Here is a 26,939-nt window from a genome sequence, read left to right as displayed (position 1 = left end):
CCCCCAACTTAGCAACTTAGCATGGTTTTCTCTGTCCCGGTTCATTCTGGACATAGAGAGCACCATTTTTAAGTTGGGAGCTCCAAGGATGCTTGCTTCTGATCTTCTGGCCCACAGGCTGGGGAGGGCAATTTCACGGTTTCTTGCCCCCTTGCAGGAGGGTGTAAATGAACCATATAAATGGCTGAGGTGATCTGCTGCCTTAATCACTCATTAGAGCCCATAGTTAAATTTGGAAAGAAGACAGCTATTAGCATGGTAGGTACCATGGAAACAAAACTCTCCACTAATGAGAGTTGCCACTTCCCTGTTTGGGGGGAGTGCAGTGCATGGGGGGAAGTGAGAAGAGGAACGCAGAGAGGGAAGCATAGGGTGCAGTGGTGGGAGGGCACGGAGGAGCAGGCTGCAAAGGAGGAGGTGCTCAGGTGAGCAGAGCAAGATGTGAGCAACCACCCTGGTGAGATTTTATTTGCAAGTCTGTACTCACAGAGCTCCTGTTCCACATTTCCAAGTGGGCTGAAGGTTATGTAAATAGTCTTTATTTAGAACTGACAACCACAGTGTTAGCGATGGGCAAAAAGCTGTATTTGTTTTTACTTTTTGAAAGTGTAAAAATAATTATCTCCTTTTGTTCCTCCCCCCCTCCCTTTTGCTAAAGCTTAGCTCTGTTGCTCCTTTGTCTTTGAAATGGAATATGTAAATATACGTGTTCCATTTCAAAGATATAGAGGCATGCAAAGATTAGGAGCTCTTCCAGACAACCTGATTATTGAGCACTAGCAAGATGTACCTGGCGCTGCTCAGCAATTTGAAGGTGGGGGAAGAATAGTGTTATGAGTTTGAGGAGGAAGTAGGCTGTACTTGCCTGGATCCGGCAAGTGGTAAAATCTAATTAAGGATTCAAATTCCTGGAATAGCCAAGCTAGCTTTCTGGTGAGGTGATAGCCTAGTACCAGTTAATGGGCACTTAAGGGAACAAAGAAAGTGGATCTGTGCCTCAGCTCGCCAGTAGTTGGAAAGACAAAGGCCAGAGTGGAGAGTGGCATTATGTGAGCTAGAAGGTTGAAGCAGAAAAGGCAGCAGGCTAGGGAGCCAGCCAGCCAGTGATGCTCGATTTCTGTTTGAATCCAAGGCTGCAGCTACAGGAGAAGCAAGACCTTCCTGGGGTATAAATGCTGTGAACCCCTCCATCGTAGGCTCAGGTTGTATATATGTATAAATAAACCATATACTGTATAATAAAGACACCACAGTCTCCGCTGTGCCTCATTTCCAAAAGGAAAAACGAACCCTGGGTAAGCGCCTGGAACCCCTGGAATCTTGCACCACTCAGAGATTGGGTTGGTGTGCAGCAACAGAGATTTTTAATTTCTGAGTTTGGGTGCTGTGCTTGCATGCACACACACTCACACATAGCTCGTACAGGGTGTTTATATGTCTTCTTATTAATAATTTGTTCATCCTATACTTTTCAGTGTATTCCCAATTCTCCACAAGGTCGTTTTTTAAAGGAGGGGAAATGTGGATTTGTTATGCTAGAGCAACAAAGTGCTTTAATCCAATTTAACTGCACAAACTTAAACTTTGGGATGTGCTTGAATCCCTCCCACAACATGCTGACAGTCTGGAGGTAATCTAGGTAAAAATATAGCAGCTTTATTGGACAAACTGGACAAATATAGCATCAAAACTTAGGGAATATGTGGAGAAAGTTCTTCAGTACTGTTTATCATCTCTAAACTCCAACAAAGCGATGTATACTTGGTTTGTGTGCACTTGCAAGCATCCCAATAGCTTTTTGCCCACATCAGAATCAAGATTCAACGTAATCTATGGAAGCAGCACCCACATTTCCCCAGACTATAGGCTAAAACCTTTTCTTCTAGTGTTGACAGTATAGCTGTGAAACATTCACATGTAAATGTTTTAACTGTCAAATACATCCTACCTACAAAGCACACAGGAAAAGGTTGAGTCATGAGGCTCACAGCTTCACTTCTTTTCTAGATTAATTCTTTCTATTAAACACATACACATGCTGATTCAACCCTAGCACAGTGTTCTGCATTGAGCAAGTTCTTGTGAAGTTCATGCTACCTTTGTGTGTTTTATGAAACGTTTACTGATGTTTCAAGGTAAAGTTGATGAGTCATAAACAGGGTAGGAAATATATCTCACTCTCCTCATTTTTCCTCTGTTCAAGCTCCTGCAGCAGGAATTTTAAATATGGGCTGGCTACACATTACACTTGAAAAGTGAATGACTGCTTCCCAAAAGCCCTAGACCACTCATTTTGGACCCTCACACCTATGATTCTCTTCCCTTTTCAGCTCTTTCTCCCTTTCTCACTCCTAGGATCTCCAGAGCTACTACTGATGCGACATCTGCATTCTCAGCTCACCCTTTCTCTACCTCAGTACAAACCACCCCAGGTGAGCAGTAGGTGATGATAATTCCACTAGTGGCATTAACAGAGATTGCCCTTCCTTAATGCTCTAGTGTGAAACTCAGGGCAGAAGAGATGGGTAAAGGACCAATAAGACCAACCTGGGTGGAAAGTTCTGAATGTCCCAGCCTGCCTTATGGTAGCAGAAGACCAACAGAGAAGGACTCTAACTCAGTAGATGAACACATGCAAAAGGTCCCAGGTTCAATCCCTGGCATTTCTGTGTTGGGATAGTGAAAGATTCCTGCCTCTAACAGTGAAGAGCTATGGCTAGACATAGCAGACTAGGAGTAACCCATGTGGTGTGCTCAAAATGTTGTTGGACTACATATCCCATCATCCATTGAGCATGTTGGCTGGGACTGCTGGGAGTTGTAGTACAACAACATCTGGAGGTCACCAGTTTGGCTATCTCTGTAATAGACAGTGCTGAGCTAGAGAGACCAATGCTTTGATTTCATGTCCTACAGCTTTGTATGGATCTCCTCTTTGCTCCATATGGAAACCATAAGAAGCAAGCCCCAAGGTATTAAGGCAAGCAAAATCCTTCATTGTATAAGGCACCAAACCAGAACTTTAGGAAACCATTGCTGATAGAACATTAGTTCTCTTGAAGTTTGAAATAAACTATCTGTTCTAGCTGAGATTCAACATCTGGACGGTTATGGTTGTACAGTATGCAGGACTGTATGAAAGAAGGCTTCTTATCTGCAACCTCCGCCATCAAGACAGGGCCAATGCAATCTGACTTTTGAGCCAATTCCACCTGATTATGAGACTAATAGCACAATCCTATGTGCGTTTACTCATAAGTAAGACCCATTGAGTTCAGTTGAGCTTGCTTCCAGGTAAACAGGTACCGGATTGCACCCTAAGGCCATCTTTTGCATTCCATTTGGCCCTCTGCTGACAATTTAATGGTTTCACAGTATTTATGTTGGTATAGAATTCTGATTTCTGAATGTGCAAATGTTTTCTTGATTCTTTAAGCAATTGCAAAGGCTCTCATTCGCTCCAGATGCTTTAACTAACAGTTGTCCTGGCATTTTTAGGTGTCCAGGAGACATTGCTGGCCATTTATATGAAAGTCTCTGTTCTAAGCTCCACATATCAACTGCAAGGGAAACCTGCATGCCTATTACTCCACTAAATCAGGAGGAGGAGGAATGAGATCCCGTGGGTTCAGCTGAGCAACAAGACAGACATCATAGCTATCATGCATGAGGACGTTGACAGCCACAACATTCCACTGGTTTTCCCAGGTGTCCAGCTCTAAGATCTCTTTGGTGATAACTTCATGGCGAGCTACAACCAAAAAAGAAAAAGAAAAATGAAATGCAACATCAACAAAGGAGTCAAGAAACCATCTTTGATGTAAGTAACAAAGCAAAAAATTCTTTTATGTTATGCTTAGATTAAAAAGAGATACGGCAGTGACTGAAGCATGATTTGCAAACCCAATATTTGTACTCCAAGCTGTACAATGTGTCTGGAAACTCCAGGTTGTGCTGATTTGACTTAATAATGCCAAGTCCTTTTCTGTTTGGCTTATAACAAAAGACATCATTCACTGAGTATTGGTTCTCTACTTTGACCACTGTATCTAAAAAGGAAACGAACTTGGTTCTTGGATGTGCCCAAACTAATTGCATGCTGAATGCATTCTAAACTAATATAGTGCTACATGGTCCAGAATTGTCCTTTTTCTATAAAGTTTGTTTACAAGTAAATCTTTTCCAGCAAAGTTCCCTTGCAATGTTAATTGAAAATTCCCTCCTTACTGGTTTTACCTGGTTTATTGCTTCCTTGCAGAGATAGGGGATCTTTAATGATTGGTTTTCTTGGACTTACTTTCTTTCCTTTTTTTGCAAAATGAAATAAAGATCAAAAATAAATGAAAGGAAATCAATAATTTAATTTCTTATCCTCATCTATACTGAACAGAAAACAAATAACATAGGCATTCCCTGCTAGAAGGAGTTTTAATGAAAGGGCCTGCTTGCCCGTAAAAGCCTCAGTAGGGTTTTGCCTATCTATGCTGGCACTACAACTGCTTTTTATTGACAAGAAAAGAAAAAGAAAATGTGCATCAGTTCAGGGGTTGGGGAAAAACAACACTGAAGACACTGGAAGACAGTGACCAAGCAATGATAGCTTCTGAGTTATCTGTAAAAATAGTGTCGGAGAAAGGATAGCAGTTATTGAAAAAAGGGCTAGTGTGCAAACAATCCAATTTGTTTTGGCCGCTTGGACAGAAGAATTCATGCAAGTGAGTTAACAGTTATTTGGGCCCTGTCCCCAACCCCCCAATTCAAGGGATGGTGGGGACTTCACCCACGAATAAAAATCTTGCATGCCAAATAATCTAATATTACTTGCACATAACTTAAACCTAGTGCTATATTTATTTCATTGCAAGTAAATGACTTGTTTTACTTTTCCCAGTGGCTGCAATGGAGTACTCTAAGAGATGTTAGGATAGGAGCCCTCAGTAAGAAAGGACTCTAAATACCAGCTGCTGAGGAGCTCACAAGAAGAGTGACTTTTGCCCTCATGTTCTGCTGATGAGCTTCTCATTGGCATCTGCTGGGGCACTGTGAGAACAGGAGGTTGGGCTAGATGGGCCTTTGGTCTGGTCTAGCAGGGATCTTTATGCTCTTATGACTCCTGGCTCTGGGCCTTGTTGTCATACTTGCCCTGCATTCACATCTCGAACACTAATTTGCCATGGCTGGAATCTTTTGGTGTGTGAAACAGCATAACCCTGCAGAAAACACATTGTGGGATGGTTTCCCAATGTTTGGCGTGGTCATGGAAAAAAGAGAAACTAAAATGAGTAACTTCTGCAGGCAGCTGCAAATCACACAAAAGTGAACGAACTAATTAGAGTGGATGTTGGCTTGCAAGTAGATTCAGAAATGGTTAGATCTGCATTAAAAGGTATGTATGCTATCCTCGAAGCTACCAGCATGAGTTTGACCAAACTGCGGGAGGCAGTGGAAGACAGGAGTGCCTGGCGTGCTCTGGTCCATGGGGTCACGAAGAGTCGGACACGACTAAACGACTAAACAACAACAACAACATGCTATCCTAAGTATGCCATTCTGATCCTGGTTATCTTACATTGTTTTGCTGTTGTGGATAAAACTGAGGGTACTTTTAATTACAAGGATGAGACCTGCCTCTTTAAACTTAACTCAGAATGCAATTACTAAACCTTTATTGGCTGCAGTGAACATTCAACATCCTTTCCAAATTCTTCCCCAAATTAGTAGCCTTCACATGCGACACACAAAGACATGTCAGACATTCTCAAATGCATTGTGAAGGAAAATGCCCTCCAGGCTTCTGGAAACAGAGTTTTGTGGTTTCCATGGGCATGAGTGTTAAGCAGCCATCTCCTTCGCAGGGTGGAGACAACTTTCAGGGCCTCTCTTGTACTTTGCCTGTTTGGAAAAACTGATGGATTTGGCAAGACCAGTTAGATTCAAGCAACTCTGTTAAAGCCAGTTTTTATAAAGAGCAGCTTTTAACCATGGCTGAGCAATCGTACCGTAACAAAAGAGCCACCAAGCAAGAGAGAATTTTGCTTCAGAGTTCTTTCCCCCCTCTTCTTTTATAGGTGAATGGAAGAGCCATTTATTTTCTAGCACAAAAGCTGGGCTTTTTGACACCTATTACAAAAAGCCAACTGCTTTGGTATTAATGAGAAGTTCTTTTTAAAGCTACCTCCCCCCCCCCATACCAGTTAGAAATTTTCAGCTGAACTTTTTCTGTAACTAAAATGTGTGGATAGGATTTGCTCATCTTTTTCATTCTCTGCTCTGAGGAATTTCTAGGTCTAGCCTGGCTTGGTACAGCCATTGGGGTAGTGGATTATAACTCTTTGAGCAATTTCACACATTGTACAGCAACAAACTTGGGTTTGCCACTGTTCACCCTCAGCAGGGAGTCATAGCCAATTCCAATGCACATCCTCCCAAATGTCTGTTTGTTGCATTCCCACTGAATTTCCAGCAAATTTCTTCACTGTTAACACAGGAAATTATTTACTGGACTCTGACTGGGGCTTTCTCTTCATTTGTAATACAGTGGTACCTCAGGGTACATATGCTTCAGGTTACATACGCTTCAGGTTACAGACTCCGCTAACCCAGAAATAGTGCTTCAGGTTAAGAACTTTGCTTCAGGATGAGAACAGAAATCGTGCTCTGGCGGCATGGCAGTAGCAGGAGGCCCCATTAGCTAAAGTGGTGCTTCAGGTTAAGAACAGTTTCAGGTTAAGTACGGACCTCCGAAACGAATTAAGTACTTAACCTGAGGTACCACTGTATCTCCATTATAATCTTGCCCTTTCTTGAGGACTATAAAAGTGGAACAAGAGGAGAGGCTATTTTGCTGCTTTTCAGGGGTGCTCATTATCCCTTATTTATGGATGATGAAATTATGCCATTGGAATAATGTGCACAGTGATTTCTTTGGCATGGGGTAATTGTTTATTATGATATTTGTATTCTGTGTTTTAATAAATATTGTACTTATGGATTTTATTTTTGTGTAGTTGCATGTCCTGAAACTTTTGAGATGGGGAAGATAGAAAACAAGTTAAATAAATACAGTAGTCCTTTATCACTTTGCATACAGTAACTGCAATCCTAAGAAGTGAAACCGATAAAGTCACATTCTGTACATTTCATTTCTCTAGCTTTTCATTGCTCACAAAATTGACATAGGTCTGCAGGAACAGGAGATGCAAGCTTATGTGCTGAAGAGGGGAGTGAACAGCTGTAAAAACATTGATTTTTTTGAAAAAGGAATAGATTGTTGAAATTGTAGAAGCAGTGCTAGGAGAAAAGGAAGCAGCATCGCTGGGTGTCTACGTTTACATAGATCAGATGAGGATTCTTGCTGATGAGGACTCCTTATGGTCTAAAGATTAAAACATTTTTAAATTTAAAAATGCATTTAATGGCAAATAGGAAGGAGAGAAAGGAAGGTGTCATTAACCAGTCAGAATTCCACAGGCATTTATCTGTGCTTGTCATGGAACCAGCTACCAAAAGTGAATGTACTTGTCTTGTTTTGACAAACTAGGTAAAATCTCAATGGATCATTGGAGATTTGGCAAAATGTCACTTCTTGTACAATTAGGTCAAGCCTTAAATTCATCTGATGCTGGCATTTAACACCATTATTAGCCAGTTGTGTCCATAGTACAGTATGGCAAGTAATTTATGTTGGAGGCGTAAGACAGCTAATCTGGAATGTTATATTTTGAGCTTACTTTAAGGTTGTGAAATTTTGGTCTGACATGGTAAAGGAGATTGAAGTGATAACAAGATATGTACAGTACTACTAACTGATCCTTTATTTTATTTGCACTGATAAAGGATCAAACACCATTGGAATATAGGGAATTAGTTCAACAATTATTGACAGTTCTTAAACTGATCATCTTTTATAACTGGGAAAAATGAACTTAGCAACACTGGAGGAATAGATATTTCAAGTATGAGATATTGTACATATCATTAAACTAAAGTGAGACAGAGAGGGAAGATAATCTGATGATCTCTTTGTGAACAAATTGAATGTGTTTATTAGCTATTGGTGCAATAAAGTACAGGACCATGCAAACCCACACAGACTATTGGGTTTGTTGTGAGCTTGGCAAGGTGGTTTCAGTTTATATTTTTATGTATAGCTTTGTTCTTTTTTTTTTACATTATGGATAGTATCCTTGATGTATCTTTCAAGTCACAAATTTAGCAGTAAATTATTATTTTTATTTCTGTCCAGGATATTTTTATTTCTGTCCAGGATAAGTGCCACTAGCTTACTTTTATTTGTTTTTTATTAGGAAACATACTTGCTTAATATTCCTAGCCATACTATGCTCTGCAACATTCTTGCAGATGCTCTGCAAGGGAAGAAGCACTACTTGGAGGCTCATAAACTTCCATTTCCAAGTATGAATGCATTTTGCCACTCAGACATAACCAGGCTGGGTTTTGCTGTTACAGCTGTATGACAGGCTGACTCGGCCTCCTTCTCTCAAGACTGGCCACTGCACGGGGAAGCTTACAGATTGCTTTAGGGTATGCTGGATAAATATTTAATCTACTTCTCTGTTCTTTGAAAATTGCATTCCATATGTGGTTAGAGTTTATACTTACTGCTATGGTACTACATATCGATTGCTGCTGCTACTGTACTTTCTTTCTCTCCCTTTTTATGGGAAAGTTGCATTTTTCAGGAAAAGCAATTTTGAAGATGAAACTCCAACTTCATTCATATCTATCTATCTAGATATATATTGAATTGCAGAAAAGTGTCTGCAATTCAATATTTGAGTTGTCATGTACTTTTTAATGTTCTTCCATGCAAGAACAGCAAAAAATAGGAAGTTGGCATCTAAAGCACATGACTTTTTTTTTTTTAAATGGAAGGGTTGAATCTTATTTTATTTTATGCTGGATGGTTGCCTCCTGTCCCTTGAACTATGAAAATGAATCAAATCAAAAGAGTTTGGTTGTCAAAAGTACGTATATGTACATGTCTACACCATCCCAGGGACCGTAATTTGCAAATTGTAGCATGGTGAGGTCAGAACCCTTAACAAACTAAAGTTCTCGCCACTAGGGGGCGCATTGGAAGATGGCCGACAATACCATCTCTCTGACCCACACGGGGTAATTAAGAGGCTGTTATGGGAGTAGGCAGCCTCCCTTGTTGCCCCAAGGAAATGGGAAACACTGCCCTTGCCTGCTGTGCCCATAAATCACCCCCTAATTCGAAAGAAGGGGGTGAGGGCCCTAGGCAGAATGCCCCCGTGTGGACCTCGGCTCTCCTGGACGCCGTCTCTGATCGCACACTAGTTGCAGCAATTTGGAATAATTAATTACAAAAGAAGCAAATGCACATATTTCAAGTGAAGAAGGGGAGTGAAGTCTGCTAATTTAAGTGACCTCTGCGAAAGAAGACAACGGGCTGGAGAAACAGGAATATTTTACGATGAAGATACACCAAAGGCGGGGTATGTTGACAACGGGGCTGAATGGGGGGAAAACCTTTTCTACTTTCCTTCTATGTGATTTACAAGAACCCCTCCTCATTAGAACCGTTGGTTGAACTGACCCAAGCAGGATGATTAAGGTCTGTGTGGAGATAAACTTTAACCAAAAGTATGCTTTATGGAGACCGAGAAGCAATAAGAGCTTTTGGGAATGGCGCAGCAATTAATTCGGAGTCGCCATCCTGCCAAAGGATTTATAGCCGGGAGGAAGAACGGATTTGTTTTCAGACTGCATTCCTAGTGAATCTCCTCAGAGGTTTTGAGAAAGGAGGCAGATTGGTGAAGATTAATGACGCTAAGACTGTTTTGATGTATGGAAGTAATGTTATATGGAAAACGTCTGGATATGGCTACTGGATAAAAAATAATATCCACGCAGGATTACAAACTGTTCTAACCAGCTTGCGGAGACTATCAGAGGTCACAAAGAGAAAGGAAAAATATATGAAAATAACAACAAGAGATGTGGAAAAATAATAAGAAAGGACTGGATAGTACTGTGAACATCATAAGGTTAGATTTGTGGACATTAAAACAGCAGTAAGAAGCAAGAAGTTGATTGGATCCCTTCGGAACTTGAAATATGGGTAATTTGGTTTGATTTGATGTGATTGGTCGGTTAATAAAAAAATATTCTTAAAACAAACAAACAAACAAAAACAACTAAAGTTCTCAGGCTTCCTCCAGTGCCTTAAATGTATTTTGTGGATGTAACCCAAGTCTAATAATTCTGGGTAAGTTACTTTCATGAATGCTATAACCCACAGAAACAGATGTTGGCAAAAGGAGAAAAGAGGATAAATGATCTGAACAGTGTCGAACAGGAAGGCTGTTGCATAGTCTGGAAATAAGATCTAGTTCCTGAGTCACTGAAATTTCTAAGTCTTTATGTGGTCAAGAACTGCAATAGCAAGTCCCCAGTCTCCCATATTGTTATTATTGTTCATTATCTATGTTATCTAGTTGAGATTCCTGCATTGCAGGGGGTTGGACTAAAAGACCCCCAGGGTTACTTCCAACTTTACAATTCTATGATCATGTCTCCCTGCTGTTCTTCTACCCTTCTCACCTCATCTGCTCTGTCCCAGCCACACCCTCTCTTTTCCTTAATGGCTCCTCAAGATCCTAGCACTTTCCCCCAGCACTACCACTCCTTCTAGCCTTGCACGACCCAAATATTTCCCTCTCCCTTCTCAGAAGCAGAGGTGGGTCTATCAGAGGAGATGAAACCATTGTGAACTGCTGCTCTTGGTAATTTGACCCACCAGATATACATTAAGAGAGACTTCAGCTGCTTTTGCAGCTATGTAGAAGAGAGTGTGCAAAATCTCCGCCCCTTCCTGAACCTAGCATCCTTATCCTTGACATTTTTTTGGTACTTGACACTGCAAGGCTACCTCCTCAGCAGTACCCTGCTATCCAGACAACGGTTTTCTTAATTTTTATCAGATGCTTGAAATCCAGACCAGTTAATTTTACCATTCCATGCATCAGTCTATGGCCACAGTCAGAAATAATTCCTACCCTTAACAGGTTATTCTCCTTATGATCCATCCTCTAAGTTCTCTTTGTACAGTTGCCAAGCTACTGGTTCTAAATCAGGGCCGGTTCTATAGTAGGAATTCCTTCCTGTTGCTCTTGATGTGGGATTGCCTGAACACTGCTACAGAAGAGGCAAAAGAATCACTATATGTGTGAGTGTTGCTTTCTTTCTCTTGTTAAGGCAGTTAGGCCCCCAGGTGAGGGCTGTTTAAATGGCCAGGGAGTGGACCCAAGGGAAGCCATCAGCTCCGCCCCCTGGCACAGCCCATGTCCAAGCCTGCATCCCCATTCGCCAAACCAGGATGCAAGCCAGGATCCGGCTCCTGATAGGTGAGCGGACTTCTACAATCACATGGTACTCTTTGAGCTGCAGAAGTCATCAAATTTCCTCTTGCGTCCTGAGAGCATCAGTTGGGGGTGCTGTTGAAACTGATGTTATTAATTCCAAAAAGAGCCTATGCTAGCACTTTCTAGTGCTTTCTCTTCCGTCCTACCACTCTCTCCCATATGCTTGTCTTATTGTACAACACAGAAATAATAATCAGTAATGTTTATATGATTGCAGTAGATTAAAAGCATCATATGGTTATGCATTGTCTTGATATTTACTATTCAAAAACAGAAAGAACATAGCCCATTTCCCCATAAATCTATCTGGCTGATTTATATGTGTTCTGTTAAAGCAAGTTAATTTGATCATTGTTACAGGAGATCATATTTTCTCAGTCCAATCTAATAAGGATGGTACATTGCTGTTTTCCCAGTTCTTTGCTTGCATTATTTTTAAAGCTGTTAAAAAATGGACTGTCACTTCCACAAAACCTTAAAAGCACTATTTTAGGCTCAAGAAGTGTATAATGATACCCATTTCTATGATGGTATTATAACTATATTCCAAAAAAAAAAAAACCTGGATGATAAGGCACTATCAAAATATATCCATAAAATCTGCTCTTCTTACCCCACATCTCCAACAATTATCCAGTCCTGTTTGATATATTAAATTCAGCTTGTATGGTGTAACATACTATTGATACAGGATTTTGAAATTATTTCCCCTTAAATCTGCTGATACCAGCCTACATAGAATATGACTCCATAACCATTTCCATTCATCTGTTCTTATTTCAGATCTAACATCCCTTTCTCATTTTCTCATAAAATTACTGTTTGTTCTGTATCTCAAATCATATAGTAGAATTTACCTATGGTCCCTTTCATGTTTACTTTATTTTATTAGTGTTCCATATTTTGTAAGTATAAAAGTTATTGCTCCCCTAATCTGAAAGAACTGAAGCTCTGGGTGTCTTGTTCCTCCCATTATTTTTGTGATTTTCTCATAGGCAATATTTTGTCCAGTCAATAATACATTAATAACATCTAACCCTGTGATTTACCAATCTTTAAAAACTCCTATTAGACCAGAATCAGGGTTTATGAATTCATTATAGAAAAATGAAGTTAATGGGGAAAGTCCTGGGCATACCGTTGCTTTAACTTTGACAATTATGCCTTCCCAATTGTCATTGTCATACCACAGCATATTTCGAAAATCTCTTTTTTCCAAGTAATGACTCTACTTCTATGATATTATCTGGAGAAAACCAGTCCTTTATTAAAGCTAATTTTATCGCTTGACAGTACCAAACTATATTTGGAATTCCCAGACCTTTTCTGTCTACTTTTTTATATAACATCTCCAATAATTTTGTTTTAAAGAGTTCTGTGTTACAGCCTCTTGTGCCTGGTAAAAATATTGGGCAAATGTGCCTGTCTGACAGACTGAAAAACTGAATAGCTTAGAAGTGGCAATGGGGATTCATGAGATAATGGGGATTCTAGCATGCATCAAAGAACCAAAATGTTGGCAGGGGTTCCAAGGCCTTGTGTGATAGGAGTGTGTGGTTTAGGGACTTCTCCAAATGAACTGTTTATTGAGTGTTCATCCCAATTTACTTGCACAAAGCCTGAGCGAAGGTTATACAATATCTGCTCTTTACTGAGCATTTGTTCTGATTTGTTTGCAGGGAGGTTATACATCGTCCCATCAGCTGATCATGATTCCAGACTTTTTAGTGCATTTCCCCATCACTTTTCTAACTGCAAAATGTGTGTTTTTTAAGTTGATTTGTTGCATCAGAGCCTTTAATCCACTTTTGTTGTGTAAACCTACATTTCTAGTATGCAGTTGAATCCCTCTCACAAAATAGTGACAGTCTCTGGAGGCAACCTAGACCTGTGTGTCCCACATGCAAAGAAGGCATGTCTGCAGCCCCAATAGTGCCATATTACTCTGGCTTGCGAGTCATGTACACTGCAGCACATTCTTGGTTTGGAGCTAGCCATGCGGATTATGTAACTCCAATCCTGTGACAACTGGTTTTGGGGAGTGTCCTCCCTTTCCCAACTCTATGAGTATAAATCAAATGGAAAGACTTTGCTTTGGGTACTACTGCCATCAGAGCTGGAGTTGTTTCCCACCAGAGACAGGACCTTTTCAGTGGTGGCACTCAAACCATTCACTGTCCAGTTGAAGCCTGCAAAGCCCACCCAATTTAGGCCTATAGCAAAAACTCACTTTCCCATCTAGTTTTTAAGTTGAGTCATCTGTGTAAACAATGTGTTGTTGCAGCCCCGATATTGCTGATGTTTTTCTTTCTCATACTGTTTCTCTATAATTGTTTTTATAATGCTGATATTGCTGACTTGTTATTTTAAACCACATCAAGGGCCATATTGGCGGAATAGCATAGAATAAAATTGATTGCTTAATGCACAATCATTTCAAACTAATAAAATATCTGCCAATAAGCTGGGTAAGTGGGGGGGGACACATTGCAGGGACCCATGGGTCTCCTCTTAGTGGAAGTCAGACCACACAACACCAAGGGCAAGAGGCAGGTTTTAACCCCATTGCTTACGGCCATCTCTTTATATTTCCATTTAGGAGCAAATGGTAGGCATTCTGTTACAAAAGAACATAAAAGAGAAGATTTTGTAAATATTACTTATAATATTATTTATTACTATTTATTATTTATTACATTTGTATATTGCCCTTCACCTGAAGATCATGGAACAGCTCACAACACAAAAAACAAACAAAATGAGAACACAAAATAACTAGTAAAACAAAAACAAACCAATGACCCCCTCCCATACATTTAAAAGGCTGTAGAATATTTAATCAGCCCTGGTTATAGAGAAATGTCTTTGCCTGGCACCTAAAGATATGTAATGAAGGAGCCAGGCAAGTCTCCCTAGGGAGAACATGCCACAAAATGGGGAGCCACTGCAGAAAAGGCCCGTTCTTGTGTTGCCGCCCTCTAGACCTCTCATGGAAGAAGCGCAAAAAGAAGGGCCTCAGAGAATGCTCACAGGGTCCAGGTTGGTTCATATGGGGAGAGGCCATCCTTGAGGGGTTGTGGTCCTGAGTCATTTAAGGCTTTAAGGTCAAAACCAGCCCTTTGAATTGGGCCTCGAAACCCTTGCTCTTGCTTACTCCCACCCCAAAGCAACTCCCCACAAGGAACAACACCCTTTCTGCTGGCTAAAGGTGCAAAAAGGCTGGCTTCCTCATGAGGCAGGGGAAATTCAGCAGCTGTGGAGGAGGGCCAGGTGAACAGCTCACCTTCTCCACTGATGGCCTCTGGCTGCTGCTACCTCTGCAAGTGAAGCACCAGTTCACCACCACCACCTCAAGTCATCTGAAGCTGCTGCTTGCCCTTTCCTTTAGTGAAGCATACTAAATGTGACAATTGTGTCAGGCAAACACAGGACACAGCTGTCAGCCCCTGGAGGCCCGGAGGTTTAGCTTGAGAATGAAAGAGCTGTAATAGAAGCATTGTGCTACCAGTCTGCAACAACTTTCTTGAAATCAGTAATGTACGGGCAATGGCTTAGCAGTCAACCCACTTGGAAAACACAAGGCAGCTCTTGTCCACTGCATATTCCTGAGTGTTCATTTAAAGACAATAGCCTCTTGGGGCGAGCAAAGCTATAAACTGTAATTGACATAGAGATTCTAACGCAAAACGGCCTTGCTGAACCTCCCACTGCTGGATTTAATATTGCTGACAACTGGAGGACATCACTATTTGCGACACTAGGATATAAAGAGGTAGAGGTGGAAAGGAGCTGAGCGGGCAGAATCACCAGAACGAAAAGTTTGATTCCTCCCTGTCTTAATGTTATCATTAGATGCATATTAGCAGAATCAGCACAGTTAATAAGCAAATAACTGTTTTACTGCTTTAATGGAAGAAAGAGTGTAGATTCCTGGCTGATGTCAGAGCAGGTTGGAAAAGGGATTTCAAGCAGAGTTTTCAAGCTACTTATAATGAGCTCTCTTAATGCTTCAGCCATATAGAATAATGGGAAGACAGCAATTACTAATAGCAAGGATGAGCCAATATTAAGCAGCAAATCAAGCACGAAAAATCATAGCTGCCTGCAGTCTCAACAGTTCTCTGAACAGACTCCATCTCAGTGCCAAATGGACGGCATAGCTGCCTCTTCAGCCCAGCTCACTGTTTATGCAAACTTTGAAAACAATGAGACTTGAGGGCATGTAGCTGTGTGCTGATCTGCGGCCAGTATTGACGTCCACTGGCCTGAGCACCACTTGGGATTCTCAAATTGTAATATTTATATTGTAATATAAATAATTATTTTACAGACATTTCAGATAAATGCATAGTCTTGAAAGCAGCTGTCAGGGGCTCTGGTCACATTTTGTTCACTTTGCAGTACAAACACATACTGAGTTTTGTGAGTTCATGCATTTGGGAACCTCCAGCACTAGTTCAGGATCTTGTTTACATGCTGTTCCCCCAACCTCCAACTTTGGGCTACATTTTGCCATCCCTTTAAGGGCACAGGGGTGGAGGAAAGCTATCCCACATCTAAATAACAGGGGGAAAGCGACTATTCCAATAACTCTCCAAAGCAAGTAACTTGAGCAGTTCAGCGTGCAAAGTCAGTTTTTCGTGATGATGAGATTTAAGGTTTGTCATTAGCCCTTCTTTCGTCGCGGCAAACTTTTCTGTGGAAAACACCTCCCTTTTTCCTTCCAGTGCCAGTCCTGCCTCTCTCTAGATCAGGATAGGGCTCCAATTCCCATCATGATGGCATTTTTGACAGGGTGTTTATCATGGCAGTTCTGACGTACAAAAGGCCTTATTCAGAAACTGTATGATGATAAGTCAGTTAGTCATGCTGAATCTAATTGCTTCATTTACTTGATGCATGCCATCTGTACTCAGAATTTATTCACCTACTAAGTTTCAGCTTTTTGTTTTTCAGATCTGAATGAAAATAAAAGATGAATAGAAGCCCGCAAAGAATAGGCAGGTTAGGGCAAATCAGTATGTGAAATCCACCTGCAGACACACACAACTGTACACACAATTGCTGGGCTCAGAGTCCTTTCATTCTTAGAATGTGTATATCTTTTGCACCCAGCTCCAGATGGCAAAACTTGAGATTTCATTTAAAAATAATGAAGTAGAACCCACAAATCTGAAGTCTGCTAATCCCTGTCCTATGTCACAGGATCTCTTCATAATCCTTAACTTGCTCCTTTGTGAGATTTTGAGCCCATCCAAACTTTTTGTTGTGACGTTTAACTATGTCCTGGCCAAGGTCACAGAAGCTGGATTACAAACTGTTAAGTGCTACACACCAGCTCAGCCAGCCAGTGCTATAGGCTGCACTATCACAAGTGCAAAACACCCAGGGCCCCTTCACTCTGGTGTTTTATTGATGAAATGATTGTGCACTTATACTGAACTGTCCACACAACATTAGTTGTTCTGCAATGCTCCCTCAATGTCACCACATAGTTGCCCTCTGTCAAGGTACTCTTGCACTATAGTACAGCGAAAGTGGGAGAAGAGACACACGCACTTTGAATACTTATTGTACACAAAGTGACACAATTTCAGGAGGAAACTATGGGACATGCTCTGACTGGAAACAAAACAGTAGGTATACCCCAAAACTGTTGCAAGGGAAACCAGCATTGTCGTAACTACCTTGATACCACCATGAGCACAAATCATCCTGAACACACAATAAAAAGAATGCCTGGAGGGGCCCACAAGATTTACCACAGAAATACAGCAATGTATTATTACCATCATCACCAGTGTTTTGAGCTGTACAGTTCCAGGCCTCTTGGGAACACATGAATATGTCTGTCATTTTTATTTTTATTTTTAAATTTTTTTTTAAAGAATGGCAGTGGGAAGAAGGGTTAGTTTTGAATAGAATCCAGAACACAGAGCTTTAAAATGAAGTGAGATAACAACTCAAACCTAGCCCAGCTGGAACTACTGTCACATAAAAGATGGATGCATGTTTTGTGGTGTTCCTAAGCAGAGAATCTGGGAAGTAATTAACCTGACTTGACATTCATTAGTGCTAGATAATGTATCTGTCTGCCGGCGTTTTCCTTGTGAAAGGAACTGTGGCAACAGCAGCTGTGTCAGGTGGGAATACATGTTTGATGTACTTAAGACCTAGGTGTATTTGGCAGGCGGGGGGAGGGGGCAGAGAAAGAAAACCGAACAGCCACAGTATGAGAAGACTGCATGCCTGAAGCCGCCTGACAAAATATTTTTAACCAACCGTATCCAAGTATGCTGATGAGTTAGGAAGTGAAGGATGCCGATTGGTTCAATAGCTGCTACTATGACAGTGAAAATTCCATGTTTAGCGTGCTGGTGTGTGTGTGAGTGAGGCTGGCCTTGTGGGACAGGGACCAGATTTTACACAAGTAGGACAGTATTATTCTCACTATTTGGGGAACATGATATATCTTTCGGGACTTTAATAGTAATGATAAGATAATCCTGTTCTGTGCTTCCTTAGTGCTTATTCTCCTGTAAGCTCCATGAATATATGAAAACAAAGACACAGTCGTGCGCGGTATCAAGGATAGGGAACAGTACATATTGCACACTAGAGGGGAAGTCTGGCCAAGGGCATTGCTGTTTTTAGTTTCGACAGCTGTGAAGATCCACATATAGAAGCTGAAGGGCAGGCAAGCATTCAGATTTTTTCAACATTCTGGTGGAAACATGGAGTGAGGGCAGGTTCACACCATTGCTCACTGCACAGGCCTGGGATGTTAACAGCAAATGGCACCCACTACTCCAGTAAAGCTGTATAGAACACACATCTCCCTGTGCATCCCCCCCCCAAAAAAAATTCAGTTCTGAATTCCCCCTAACCTTCCAAAGCAGATTTTGTCGCATTCAGCAGGTAAACAAGTAGAGGAAGTTCTTGCTCTCATCCAATTACTTAATTGGATACAGCCCATATTAAATTAAATATCTATCAATCTGCTGCCCTTTCATGAAACCCAAAATCAGCTGTATAAGGCTAACCCTGCCTAATGCTAGCTAGGGCCAGCCCTACATACATGATGAATGGCTGCGGAGCCATGTTCTCAAGGCTACATCAGGTGGAATAATATAAACTACAGGATGGGGTCTCATTTAAGAGGCACTAGGAGAAAGCTGGGACGCGGGTGGCGCTGTGGGTTAAACCACAGAGCCTAGGACTTGCCGATCAGAAGGTCGGCGGTTCAAATCCCCGTGACGGGGTGAGCTCCCATTGCTTGGTCCCTGCTCCTGCCAACCTAGCAGTTTGAAAGCACGTCAAAAGTGCAAGTAGATAAATAGGTAGCAGGAAGGTAAACGGTGTTTCTGTGCACTGTTCTGGTTCACCACATGACCCAGAAGCTGTACGCCGGCTCCCTCAGCCAATAAAGCGAGATGAGCGCCACAACCCCAGAGTCGGTCACGCTTGGACCTAATGGTCAGGGTCCCTTTACCTTTACCTTTAGGAGAAAGCTGAACCACAGATATTGCTGGGAACTCTGTTATAGCAACTTTCTAATTTTTTCTGCCTAGATAGTGTGTGTGTGTGTGTGTGTGTGTGTGTGTGTGTGTGAAAGAGAGAGAGAGAATATATGAATTGTAGAGTTGGAAGGGACCCCATGGATCATCTAGTTCAACTTCCTGCAATGCAGGAATCTTTTGCCCAAATTGGGGGTCGAAACTATGAACCTGAGATTAAAATTCTCCTGCTCTACCAACTTTATAAAAATAGTCAGCAGCATGAAAAACAAACACCAGTCAGGACATGGGCAACATACAGAGGGTTGAAAAGCTTGGGAAAATAAAAACACCCTTCAGGTTTGGTTCCAAGGGAACAGGCGACATGATGCTCAGTTTATTCATGTATCAGAAGAATGAAGGGATTATAAAAGCTGGTCAGGATGCAACTTGTATCTCTTAGGATGATGGAATTTGTATTCAGATGCCTTGGTGGCTCCTAATGCATATTACAAAAACAGCCACATTCTCTTTGGATTTATCCAGTACCTGCTCCACGAAATCCCCCGCAGACATAGAGCTTCCGTTCCACGGCACCAGCAGAGGTAGAGTTAGTTCTCAAGGAGAGAAGAGGATAGGGCATGGGAGGACCATCTCTCCAAAAATTCCTTTCAGGGTTATAGATCTCCACTGCATCAAGACATTGCCGTGACTGTCCTCTGTCTCGACCAAGACAGCCAATCCCACCTGTAGACAGAGAAAGACAAACAGAGACATACATTAATGATAGCAGAAAACATGGAGGAATGCATTGCCACTAATGGCTCTTCATATCAGCTGTGTACGCAAGGCTGTTTAAAGTTGATTTGATTGATATGATATGCGCATGTCTTACACGTCATCCACACAACATTATCCTCATCCAAGTGGTAGCGTACACTCCCCATACATTTAATTCATATTTTCCTGATCTATGGATAATGAGTGCCGGGGGGGGGGGATCCAATATAAAATTGCATGTTACCCAACTGTGGATGTACTGCATTGTATGGTATGTGTGTGTTTTAAACATGTGTATGGTGACATTTTGCTGAGTGTCTTCTATGAACACACCCCATACTTGCTTGGTGAGGTGCTCCTTTGTGGCTGCTGATATGGCTGAGAGTAGCACACAAAGACACACACAGACACACAGACACAGACACACACACACTTTTTTAATCTGTTGTTTTGTGCAAGTCTGGTATATTGGAAAACTTGTATGGCAAAAATATTATTTTAAAAATTGTCCATCCATCAATACCTGGAGGACTCCACGTTCCTTATTCTGTCCTATATGCATATAAATAGGAGAAGAGAGGACTAAATGGTTTTGGTGTGCTGGAGAAACTTAAACTGTTGCTCACCCCTTAAAAAAACCAGGCTGGATGTGCATTCCATAGCAAGAGAGGCAAAACACTGCACACACCTTCTAAAGAATTAAGGATGGACAAGTGAATATATGAATGAATAAAGAAATGGTCACAAGGTGGTGTGGTATACCTTGCTGCTCTTTGCCCCTTTTTCAGAATTATGGCTGGACACACCACACACACACACACACAGAATAATAAATTTGTCTATTGCACTGGCAGAACCACATTCCTCATTGCCGCAAGAAAAGCAAGGAATGTAGTATCTGGGGAGAACCGTCTCGTTTTCCAAGGTACAAAATATTTTAGTTTGTGTGCTGGGAAAATATGATATCCCCACAGCAGAAGTGAACTGACCCCTGAAGGAAGAATGTGGACTGTGTGCAACAGATAAGAAAGAAATGCAGACTTTCTGTGTGCACACACACACAAATGGATCAGGTGGAAATGTGCCTATTCAGATAGCTCTTAATTAAACAAAACATGAATTCCCTGCCTCTTTGAAAGAGAATTCCCACAACTCTTTATCAAAGCCAGATGTGGCAAGAAGTACATTTTGAACAGGCCAATATATTTTACTAGGATGTGGCTGCAGTGGTTGTGCCCAAGTTATAAACGGCCAGCTCAAATGGTGCATCGTTCATAATGGGCAAGATGCTCAAAAGTTAAGCATTTTTAGTCCGATTGAAGCCAACACAACTTAGGCTGTGTTCACTCTCCTGTTTACTGTGCAATGGAGAAGGAGGAGAGGACAGAGGGTGATGTCCCCTGTTTCCAAGAACTTCTATTGTGAGACTTTGGTGGGTGAGCTAAATGTTTGCTTGGTCCCTGGGTGAGAACTCAGAGGCTGAGAGGGAGGGTACGTCAGAAGGAAAATGAATTGATATTGATTTATATATATATAAGTAGCGTTGTATAAATATAATATTTTTATATGTAACTGTGTAATATTTGGTTCAAGTTGTCTGTTGCTTCGATTTTAGAAATATTTTAATATGTTAAGCAGTTTAGAAATTAAATAATCAAAATAATTCATCCCTCAGTGTGTTCCCAGGGCTGGGTTTTTATTCTGTGTTCACACAACATTATCCAGAATGTTTTATATATCCTCTGTTATGTTGTAAAGTACTACTGTTCAATGCATTATTTTTTTAAACAAGCTTCACACTGATTCAAGTCCTTAAGCCATTTCCAATTCATCTGTAGCTAAGGTAAGAAAACCTTTACATAGGGTAAAGACATAACTGTCCCCTCGGTGCCCCTGGTATGTACATAAATAGAAATGAATCTGACACTAATGAAGTTGTGCTGATGTGAACAGCTAGGAGCAAAGACCTGGAAATGCACAGGGTGAGGTGAGGGATTCACTGCACGGTCATGTGAACACACCGTTAGTTGCATGCTGCATTGCTTCCTCCGTATTTAGATCACAGGTGCTTTTCTACCACTCCTTCCCTGCTTTAAAACCATAATGGGAAGTTTTCCTTCATCTGTGAAGTTCTGTGACTTGTGTAGGTCAAGGTTCTAGGAATGGCTCAGAGGTTTCTGAATGTCCTCAGAAGCAGATCCCCAGGATCTTGCATTAAATAGATGTGGGTGACTTGCCATACCTATGATCACAAGCACACATTCCGGGGCCAGTATTTCTTTGTAGGGTCAGAGCTCTGCTGCACACATGGAACTCCTCACATTCAAACCAATGGATGAGAGAGCTCAGTGGGCTTAAAGGAAATCATGCCTAGAACTGCTAGTTCTGTTGAAGAGAATGGGTCAGCTTGCTGAAGCACGCACAGGCTTCTGAATGTGGTACATAAGCAATCAAAGCTTGCATGTATTTGCTGTTGGGGCTAAAAGCTCACTTCATGTACCAAGAGGCATGCAGTGTTTACTTAACACAGAATGAAATTTTAACATATCTGAAAGTGGATGTTTGCACAAAAGCACATTAATTTTAAATGAGGGGTATCTGGCTGAGTGACGAGTCTGGTATTAAAGCACTATTTGGCCTTGGATGATTGGGCGGAGGAAATGTGTATCTGAATGTGTAACTATTTTCAGCCTTTGGATGGAGGCCATGTTTAAAAGATCCTAGCATATTACCCAATAAGGAATGCACAATAAATTATATTGCTAGCTGAGCACTGCAAATGTGCACGTACTTACGTTGGAATAAATATTTTCCCCACAAAGGTCAACAGCAAAACTTTTAACTAATCGTATGAGTTGGGATCAATCCTCTGCACAATTGCCTGGGAGTAAGTTCCACTGAATATAATGGGGCTTACTTCCAATAAATATCCACAGGATTGCCCTGCACATGTGGAGGCATAAATAACCTTGAAATTTGATAGTCTCTTCCTTCACATGGTTTGCTACTTGAATCCACACAGCCTAAAGTGCTCAGGGAGCGTAAGAATGCACTCATTCCAGCTAGATTGCAAATGGGAGCTTTCCTTCCAATGCAACTACAGTGGTACCTCAGGTTAAGGACTTAATTCGTTCCGGAGGTCCGTACTTAACCTGAAACGGTTCTTAACCTGAAGCACCACTTTAGCTAATGGGGCCTCCTGCTGCTGCTGCGCCGCCAGAGCACGATTTTTGTTCTCATCCTAAAGCAAAGTACTTAACCTAAGGTAATATTTCTGGGTTAGCAGAGTCTGTAACCTGAAGCGTATGTAACCTGAAGCGTATGTAACCTGAGGTACCACTGTAATAATTATGCTCCCCCTGTCCGTGAATCAGACTGCAGTGGGGAACAAACAGTTAACCCCCATGCCTGTTGTGCTCACGTCTTGCTTGTGGGCTGCTGATTGGCCAGAACACTCAACTAGATAGGCCTTTGGTCTGATCCACCAAGCCCTTTCTTATGTTGTTATATCTCATCTAGTTTGGCTTTCAGGCAGTGGTCTTTCCTAACTCTAATACCTGGCATTATTTTAACTGGAGATGCCAGGAAACGAACCTGTTGCCCTCTGTGTGCAAGCTCTGCCACTGTGGCCTCTTGTATGTATCGCTCTGCTGTTGAGCTATGGGCCCCTCCCCTGACAAAAGTGATATGATGGAGGCACAGAACAAATGATTCTTCATTCCCAGGTGTCATAAGAATGAATTGCCTGCTAGAGCGAAAGGTATATGCTTTGAAAACACCACACAAACGCCTACATAACAATATAATTTTATGTCTCCGCTACAACAATTTGCCAAGCCCTAATAAGCATGCTTATTATAATTCTCCTGTTGAACAAAAGAAACTCTACCAATTACCAGTAAATTGAGAGGTCTGAGCTCAGCGTTGATTGGCTAGGACAGATTTGCAGCATCCCAGAGGCATCCTCCATGTGTATGCTGCTAACAGTGCACTCTGGAGCATCAGTGTTGCTGTGGTTCAGAGCAAAGTGTCCCACAGTGCATTCAGATTCTCCTAGGTGCTTGGCACATCTCACAAGCACAGAAACAGATCCATTCAAACCTTTAGAGGTCCACTCTTTCTGAATGCCCATGGCTGATTCCAGAGATGTCCTCCTCAATTTTGACCCAGCAGGAGGTAAGCCGTCATATACAGAACATGTATTTTCTTATCCTTCAACAGTTAGATTGCTCACATGCGGCACACACTTATTTCAACTCTGTTTCACCATTTGTTTTGCGGGTGGGAGGAGAGAGATGCCAGCAGGACATTCAGCATAGCCCTCTTCTCAAAATCTCGGCAATGCTAGCACACAATAAGAATGACCTTCATGGAATACAACTGAACTTATTTTGGAGCAGTCCTGTTGGCTTCAGCAGGACTGCTTACAATCTCCCCCACCCCCACCGAGCAGTTTTAGGTGGGCAATCTGTAATTGTTAAATTGCAGAGATGAATGTGCTAGCATGACCCATAAACTTCTGCATCCACACTGCTGAATGCAGCACCATATAATGTGCATTGATTCTATTTCCACGCCAAAGGATTATTATTTAGGAAAGGTGGAGTGACCAGTTTTAAACATAAAACGACAGCTGTGTTCTCAGATTGCCACAGGAGGGCCAGATTTTCAGAAGGCTCTCAAATCTGTTCCTGCATTAGCAGAACCCACATTTTGGGTGAGAAGAAAACAGATGCTTTCTGTACCAACCCTAAATAGTGAAAGAATTTGTTGTGTTGAAGATTTGGTGAGCAAATTATCTTAACTCTACTGAGTTACTGCTTCTTCACTTACTGGCGAAAATGAGGATTCACTTCAGGAGGCAATAAAATGAAGGATTTCCCTATGACATACACAGTATTTTTTTCTGCTCGCAGTATGATCATTTGGAGATTTCCCATTTAAAACAGGTTCATTATATAATTAAGTGGTTCAGCACCATATGGTGGTCTTAGGACTTGATTCAAAGCCAGTTAGAGCAGATACAATTCTTTCCATTTATAGCTCCAGGCTGCAATATCTCTTGTCACAGTTTCCAGTGATATCTGCTTATGAGGTAAAGTACCTATTTGTTTATGCATATTTGCTTGCTGAAGCATATTGAAATTGTACCCAACAACAATTGGGAACTTCTCTGCCCACTGGGCTTCTTAACATTCTCTGCTTTTGTAACTGCATCTAAGAACTTTATTAATGTGCACTGAATTTTGAGGCTCTTTGGATGCTTTCAGAATAAGATGGGCAATTTAAAAAACCACAACCTTACACATTCATGAAATGTAAATATGTGGGGCTTGAAGTAGCAAAACGTGCAATTTTGAAGATACAGTTTCCAAACATCTTTAGTAGAATCCCTAGAAGTGACTTGCTCATTTGCTTTGCTTGGTCCTGGAAAACCTTAAGCAACAGGGGATTTGGCTGGTGAACTGTCACAGACTGCTTCAACCTCAGAGTCCTCTTTTGAGCATCAAAAGAAACAGAGGTTTACAAGGCCAGGAGCTGTTATAAATACTAGGAGCCAGGCCTTCTGCCTTTTCTTGGTCAACAGAGCAATGCATCCTGCTTGCTCCATTCCAGTTGTGAGGATAAAATGAGACGGGCAGGTAAAAGAACCATCCCATGCTCCCTGAAGGAAGAAAGGGGTGGTGGTGGATTAAATAAATAAATAAATACATAAATAAATACAAATGGCTTTGAGGAACAAGCTTTTTTAATGCCTTGCCTTTTGTTCGTAGTCTCAGAGTGGCAAGTACATGCCACCTCTCTGATTTAAATAGTGCCCTTGTCTGGTCAGCTGGTAAATTAGGCAGATAAGGAAGAAAAGCTCCTTAACAGCATCTTTCTTACAGCTGGCTTTGGCCATTTCCATGTATGCTTCAGACTAAGCCCCTCACATCCTCTTTAGCTGGGCACAACCTTGCTAATTAATTTCACATTTTAAAAGCATCTCTCAGTCCCTCACTAGGATGAAGCTGTTTGGGGGAGGAGGAACAGCCTGCTGGGCATTCTGTTCCTCCTGACTCAATTTGTATTATTGTCCTTATGATGGCACGGATTGATAGGTGCAGCGTCATTCGCAGTTCTGAACTCATGTCTTCACAGTAATCCTGTTGTCACAGTAATTGGCAATACTTTGTCAGCTTTGTTCCCCTTTTACAGACAGATTAACTGAGGGCTCCTCCACACTTTCACTTTCCTGCAGATCCCCACCCCCGGAGGAAACCTGCCTATGGTGCTGAATTGGAGCAAACATCAGTCGGGTTTCCCGTGGATTAACATTTGCTCCGATTCAGCGGTAAAGAGTGTGTTTTCCCCAGGAAAGCGGTGGGGAAGACAGAAAACCACTCAGACCTGTGCCTGGAAAGCACAGGACAAGTGGAAAGCCTCCCCCACCCCACCCCCAGCTTCTTGGATTATTTTTTGTGGCATATAAACCCGAATTTACAAGGGTCTGCCACTGTAATATTTTGACCAGTTGCACGGAGTGTCAGCAGCACAGTCAGCGGCAGATCTTGATGCGGCAACACGGCTGTGATGAGGCTGAAACACTGAGGGAGATTGGCATGGGGCAGAACATGGGCATTTCCTGCAACAACAGCAATGGCATGGCTCAAGGGAGCCTGCACATATCAATCATGCCCTGTGGAAGGTGAACAAAGCAGTGTGGAGTGCCTGGGTGGCAGAGTCATACGGCACCCAGGCATTGCATTTGTCAAGAAGGACTTGTATCATCTGGATGGCGTGCACTTATCACCTGCTGACAATGAGAGTTGGTTGCTAGATGTGTACTGGGGCCTGTGGAGTTGGTTGAGTTGTAGGTGGGTTTGGTGGCAAGCCAGCAAAGTGGGGGCTGGCTCATGTGGTGGATAAGACATGGCCTTGAATCCTTGGTCTATTCCCAGAATGGGTGTGTGAGATGGTGCATTATCCCCTTGCAATATCTCTGTGTACCCCAGTGAAGGGGTCTGGGTGGGAGATTCTGTCCTGAAGCCCAAATAGGGAGTGGACGGGCCATAGAACGTCCAATGGTGGCTGGGGGTGGGGCCAGCTTAGTTGATCTGCATCTTGAGGCAACCCATGCACAACCCATATCAACAACTTCAGGCAGGAGGCTGAGTCAGGCTACATACCCAATGCATAAGCCTACCTACATCTGTAATCAATAACGTGGTGGCCATTTTCAATTTCAGAATGTTGTTGTGTCCATTTTTTC

At 41.9% G+C, this 26,939-nt stretch overlaps 2 protein-coding genes and 1 long non-coding RNA gene across 4 annotated transcripts in view; 1 reads left to right on the top strand and 2 right to left on the bottom strand.

Moving 5' to 3' along the window:
* Positions 1–1,636: 1,636 nt before the first annotated feature.
* The window catches only part of KBTBD12 (kelch repeat and BTB domain containing 12), a 52,498-nt gene continuing 27,195 nt past the window's right edge, over positions 1,637–26,939 (bottom strand). Inside the window, exons 5-6 of one of the 2 annotated variants that reach the window (XM_083603056.1) lie at positions 19,457–19,654; positions 1,637–3,751 (exon numbers count right to left, since the gene is read on the bottom strand). In XM_083603056.1, coding sequence (XP_083459182.1) covers positions 3,585–3,751; positions 19,457–19,654 — 365 coding nt within the window. In that variant the 3' untranslated portion in view covers positions 1,637–3,584. Of the gene's footprint in view, positions 3,752–17,271; positions 18,576–18,909; positions 19,655–26,939 lie in introns of those variants that run through there. The other variant, XR_014545350.1, reaches the window with a different exon arrangement.
* The window catches only part of MGLL (monoglyceride lipase), a 145,897-nt gene continuing 122,643 nt past the window's right edge, over positions 3,686–26,939 (top strand). Inside the window, exon 1 of the mRNA XM_083603134.1 lies at positions 3,686–3,820. The gene's annotated coding sequence lies outside the window, so the exon portion shown is untranslated. The remainder of the gene's footprint in view (positions 3,821–26,939) is intronic.
* LOC310757673 lies at positions 3,829–9,074 on the bottom strand. The gene is made up of 4 exons (XR_014545394.1): positions 8,623–9,074; positions 6,759–7,375; positions 5,323–6,515; positions 3,829–5,286 (listed from the first exon to the last, which is right to left on the bottom strand). It is a non-coding gene; the product is annotated as an uncharacterized lncRNA (long non-coding RNA).

This window comes from Podarcis filfolensis (genome assembly GCF_964270895.1).
Source record: "Podarcis filfolensis genome assembly, chromosome: 2".
Lineage (NCBI taxonomy): Eukaryota > Metazoa > Chordata > Lepidosauria > Squamata > Lacertidae > Podarcis > Podarcis filfolensis.
Note: the sequence above shows the minus strand (reverse complement) of the source record. Positions and strands in the feature narration are given on the sequence as shown.